The sequence below is a fragment of the Ixodes scapularis genome, unplaced genomic scaffold (assembly GCF_016920785.2).
Source record: "Ixodes scapularis isolate PalLabHiFi unplaced genomic scaffold, ASM1692078v2 PGA_scaffold4__175_contigs__length_147842914, whole genome shotgun sequence".
Lineage (NCBI taxonomy): Eukaryota > Metazoa > Arthropoda > Arachnida > Ixodida > Ixodidae > Ixodes > Ixodes scapularis.
The window spans coordinates 146,186,481-146,192,336 of record NW_024609879.1 but is presented as its reverse complement, the minus strand read 5'-3'; the positions used below and the strand labels follow the sequence as shown (position 1 = coordinate 146,192,336).

At 46.4% G+C, this 5,856-nt stretch overlaps 1 protein-coding gene across 1 annotated transcript; it reads right to left on the bottom strand.

Annotated features, from left to right (window-relative positions):
• Positions 1-2,868: 2,868 nt before the first annotated feature.
• LOC8024265 (lactosylceramide 4-alpha-galactosyltransferase) lies at positions 2,869-3,703 on the bottom strand. The gene has a single exon (XM_040206721.3). It carries the CDS (start codon positions 3,701-3,703, stop codon positions 2,918-2,920), a length of 786 nt encoding a protein of 261 aa, XP_040062655.3. The 3' UTR covers positions 2,869-2,917.
• Between the last annotated feature and the right edge of the window lie 2,153 nt (positions 3,704-5,856).

The window sequence follows — 5,856 nt, the reverse complement described above, 5'->3', positions numbered from 1 at the left end:
TAAAAGTTAATAAGTATAGCTTAGGTACTTTATTTTCTAGTTACCACTTCCGCCCGTAATCTGACGCACACTCCGATTGGTAACATTGCCTCGAATAAATGGTTCGTTCAGTTCAATTGGAACATTTTTTATATGTTATAATGTGTACGTAAAACGAAGCCAAAAAAAAAAAAAAATCCGCCAACGGTGTTTGGAATGTTTTACAAGGGCATATAGTACTGGCAAACGAAAGAGAGACGCATATGTGCTACAGCTTTATGAATAAAACGAAACTCACAACCGAACAAGCAAAAATGAAAGAAGAGATGTTAGCATAACAGTTGCGAGGCCTCCATGCCAGGCCTCGATGAAGCCCGACATAATTACTCTGCAAACGCAAGGCAGCCGTACACGACCCACTTTGACGTCGCCATGTGCGTCATACTCTATAGCGAATAAGACGGGGACGCTCTGTTGTGTCGATACTACCCAGAAGAAAAGGCCTGCGCATGACGTCATCATTCGTGGTTCCCCGACGCGCCCCAAGCGTGGCGAGAGTCGACACAGAGCGGTTTAAGCGTCCGTCTTAGCGTTACCACGTGGGCGGCGACGCGCTGCGTGGATCCACCAATGATGACGTTGTGTGGTTAAACGTACGGGCCTTCTAGGCTAGTATCTACTAGAGCTTCCCACGCGGAGCGTAAGTTCGTATCCTCCTTGCGCGGGGGTCGCGGTGACGTCAGTACGATGCCGAGCTCCGATTGGCTCCGATTGGGATTCGGATAGTGGGTAGACCTCAAGGCAGCTGTAGCATAGACGCCTGCCCACTACGCTTCCAATCAGAGTCAACCGGAGCTCGGCATCGTACGGACGTCACCGCGACTTCCGCGCAAGAAGCAGGCATCACGGCGCAAGTGGACCGCCAAGTTCTAGCAGACGATTTAGAGACGAACTGGCGTTACAGGGTTTCAGTGTACCGTTACCTCAAAGCACGGCAACGCTCATATGGGGCGCCAGCGCGAGCTCCGGCCGGTATACCAACACGAATTTGCGGTAGAGGTGCGGTTAACGTTACGCTAAACGGCTCTTCGGTGTAACCATAGTGTGTCTCTGAAAAAGAGGGAAACTAAATTTATTTGCTCGTAGTATACCCGTGACCTCCCGTCTGTTCTCAGTTGATACAAGTGTGGCAAAAAAACGTTGAGCAGATAATCACAATGGGAAACACAAATGACAAATACGCGTACACTTCCTGTTCGTCCCTTTTAGGATTTTTTTCCCCCTCAGTGAGTGGCTGTTGTCACTAGCCTACTCCTCCCGCAATTTAATCGGAGGGCGATAATAGCGGAAACGAAAACAGTTTAGTGATCCCGCAATTTAATCGAAGGGCGATGATAGCGGAAACGAAAACAGTCCAGCGGCATTGGAGTTTTCTTCACTTCCAGTTCGACCGCACCCGACGATCTGATAGGGACAGACAATCGGGCAGCTACAAAAGGGCTTCGCGTCACGCGCTTGTTCCCTTGGTCCGTTTGCTATCCCCAACAAAAACAATCGCAGAAAAAAAAGCAAAAAAAACGCACGATTTTCGTGCTTTATTGGTTTAGTCGTTGATATAGCTAATGAACGCACCGAAACAATGAGGGACGACGATGAACCGTGGGCGCAGCTTGAATGGCTCTATCGGATCGAAGCATCTTCCGACTGAACTTGAAAACAATGTGACAGGTAAAAATGAAACATTGCTAACCCGATGGAACAACAAAATAAGGTATATCTGTGAGTTTTGTTCTTCTCGGTATCATTCGTAGAAGAGTATTCCACGAAATGTACTCTTTTTTTTTGTCGAAGCTAAAATTAACAACCTGCTACTTTTTAAAAAAGAAAGAAAGAGGGGACCCTTTGGACTTTTATGACATACAATATCTCAATTAATTGGTGGAGAGTTTTCGGTGATGTTTACAAAATGTCAGTTTTCTATAGCTTTATTTATATATTTTATTTACATTGTACCTCGCAGGTATAGTGAAACTAACTACAAGTTGTTTTTTTTTTTTTTTAGCATTGTAGTTGGCGATAATTCACAAACTATTAACACGAGAAGGCCGGTTCGTAGCGTTTCAAGCTGAAATAAAGGCACCATGTTTATGATACCGTGGCGAAGATGAATCACAAATCATCCATTGTCACGTCACGTGCACACGTATTGTAAAACATACGACTTACATTTGCTCTTTATATTCTTTTGTGTGCTGCTAAGTTCGTTTCTTTGTATTCAGTTTGCACAATCTTGATAAGCTGCAGGCTTGGACGGGACAAATATAAACCAATAAAACAGTTTAGCCTGCGCAACCAACAAGTGAAAGTACAAACTCAATAAAAACCAAAACATTCGCATCACGCACCCTGACGTATTTGACAATTCCGCGCGTTTTTTTTTTTTTTTGTTTCTTTTTGACGACACTGATAATTAAAATGCCACGAAAAGAGAGACCCCACTTGGCAATCCTGGTTGAGTTTTGCAATTGAAAAATAAAAGTTCCTAAAAAGGAACATTTCAGCACAATGTCAGCTTTCCTTCTCAGATGCCCACACGCAAGTTGTCTTTGTGCGTCTCCTAAAGTCGCAATCACACTGCGCAGTCATCATACAAAATACGCGATGGACGCTGCAGACACGGTGACAAAGTTGTCTGCGCCTTGAGCATGTTTGAACTCTGTTTTCTTCATAGATATGCGTGCTTGGAACATGTCTGCCGACGATGTTTTGTACAACAGATGTTCCAGGACTGTCACACGAGGAAGAAACACGCCTCAGGCATTATCTGCAGACTGGTTTGAATGATGTGTTAGCAGTGTGACCACGGCTTAAGAGTACACATACCTTGTCTGTTTCCTTGACTACCACTCACTGTCATTCAAGTACCACAGCTCTACGCCTAGCTCGAGGATAGAGCTTCATACGCCCGAGGGCAGTTCATGATAGCGAGCAGTTCGTAAGCACATCCCGATCCGATGTCGAACGTTCTGTTCTTTGTCTGCGAATTGTAGATGTGCACGCCGTAGCTTTCGCGCACTTCTTTAAATACCGACGCTGTGCGGTCCCTGTCGAAGAACCAGCCGCTGCGCTCAATGTCAATGGCGAGGAACGTCTCCTTCCTCAGGAAGGACATGTCTGTCGCTAGAGAACCACCATCTTCGTACATCTGCTGCAGGAGACCGGGCCCACATGTGTTGTAGTCGTCCGGATCATAGCCCTTGAGACAGTTGTCCATAAGGGCCGTGATGAACCTGTGGTCCTTGTCGAAGATCATGATGTTGTTGTTGGGCCTGTTCTTGTCCATCATCACCACGCAGTTCGTCAAACCGTTCAACGGTTTGAGCATGATTACGTCTAGGTCCATGTAGATGCCTCCGTGCCTCCAGAGGATTGTGTACCTCAGCGCGTCGCTGATGTGTTCAGTCTTGTGAGTGCTGTCGGCCCAAGCGTTGCTACGGTACCAGGAATCCATTGGCGTTGAGTGGAACGCGCTGCTGATTTCCAGAAGCTCCGCTCGGAAGTTGGGAAGCGCTTTGAGAATGTTGGTGTATTTGCAGTTCGGAGACAAAGTACTTGTGGTGAGGAGTCGAATAGGGATACCCGGATTGTGCAGGGCCGCCGATTCGATGGAGCAGGCTTGCCGAAAGTTGAGAAAATTGTGGTTCCCCGACTCGATGAACCACATCGTGCTCGCTTCGTTTCGACCTATAAAAAAGTTAACAATCTTCATTATGTACTATCTGGAAAGGTGTTGGCCGGCTTACACTGCCAGCCGGTGAATCACCTTGCGATTCTACGCTCATCGGATGCTCGTAAAATAGAAGCGGAGGCTTACTTTGTGATTGGCAAGCGACTTTCATTGATTAAGCTGATGAGGTGAGTAGCGTATCTACCTGTGCTTTGCGACTACTTAGGCCTTCAGAAGGAATCCTCGTTCTTATAAGTCGGCGAACCAGCGCACTCCAATGGTCAAGAGCAGAGTCGAAATCGCAAGCTTATACGCCGATTCTTTAAAGGACTTTATTTCGATAGATCCTGGGTTCAATCTCTCCCGGCCCGTTTTCGTCCGAGTGAGCATCGTACCGGCGTGCAGTTCTTTATCACTACTGAGTGATGCGCGTTAAAGACACCAGGGTATGATCACTGACAACCTAACAAACGTATCCTATTATCGAGCTAAAAGACAGCTCCATTCGAGGTTTTTTGGGTTTTTATCAATTTTGATAAAACTGCCCAGGGTGCATGGGTAATTTTCCGGGTCAGGTTATAGGTACATACCGAGAAAACACTGAATCCTACAAGTTGTGAGCATGGGCAGCGGTGAAAGATAGTTCGCCGTAGTTTACGGCATAACGCGGCCAAATCAGTTATAATATCAGCGGTGTTCCTTCGAGCACTCGTGGGATAAATTTCAATTAGAAGACCACCGGAAACTTCTTTCCTGGGCGCTAATATGTGACACCTAACATGTTCGGGAAATTATTCGTTTCGGAAGGGTGCCGGTGGGTTGTTAACCTGTGTTCTGTATCTCTCTAGTTGGTACTTACCTCTTACATATTTGGAATCACTCCATATCCAGACCATGATTATGAGAAGACATGCAAGAGTGAGAGAAAAGACAGTGAAAGGCCGCATGGTGAAAACCTTCAGCATTTCGACGGAAATTCCTCGCCGGCCGGCGCACACGAATAAGCTGGCGACTGGGACTGGCACGATCGCATTCACGACGACGCGACAGCTGGTTCGAGAACGCTCTATATGCCAACGAATTAAAGAAAAAAAAAAGCCAGACGAAACAGATAAAAAAATTCATCAGGCGGAGGAAGTAAAGTTACTACGTTTTAATGCTGTGATTGTAGCCAAAGCTCTTCTGTCGCAGCTGTAAAAAATCGACAGAGCGTTCCAGCAGTCTGTGGCGTATTCTATGCCGACGAATAAATGAGCTAGTTGTGATAGTCCATAGAGGAAAACAAGCTCGCAACGCTAAGATGTTTTTTTTTTCTTTTTTTCTGTTCTACGTTAACATTGTTGAAACGTCACTGTAGTGTAGACAATGTTAACAGAGATTCGGTGACTCCCGGTAGATGGCTCTTTGTTTTTACTCGCCCAACACCTTTTATGCGTGTAGAATTGGCTGCAGTCAACGCTATAGGCACGATACCTTGGCTTTGAAACGTTCTTCCACAAAATGAGTGTTTCGCCCTAGAAAGACACGCCTTAAAGGGACGACGAAATGATTTTTGTACTTTGCGCAAATACCGCTTAGATCGAATCCCTGACGTTAATGGCCTATGATATAAGCGTTCGTTTTCCGCCACAAGCAATGGAAGTCGCAAACAAAAATTAACGAAAAAGCAGCGTTCATCAGCTCAACTCACAGCGAGAACAAGTGGCCATGTGATCTGGAGCCGATTATATGCCGCCAATGTTGATCATAGCCACGCCCTGGGGTTGCCAAAGCACAGGACACGCGCCGAGTTTCAGACATTGTTATGGTTCGGCTATCGTCGTCATTTCAACGACTGGACACGAGTCATTACCCGAATACTTGTCGAGCTATTGGTCATCACGAGTCCAAATTGAGGACTCACGCAATGCTCGGGTCCAATCTCTGAGCCGCATTCAGATATCGTCACTGAGGGATACTGCGACCCCCCAGCTACGTCATCAAGTTTGACGAAGGAGATATTAGAGAGTTTTAGAATAGGGGGCCCCCAACGTTTGGGTTTCCCTAAGAAATTCGGGGACCCAAACGCAATGAGGTTGGCGTCGTCGGCTTATAGAATAGTGGTTTCGCAACGCAGCACGGCGCACTTACGTTTCCCGCTTGCAGCACCA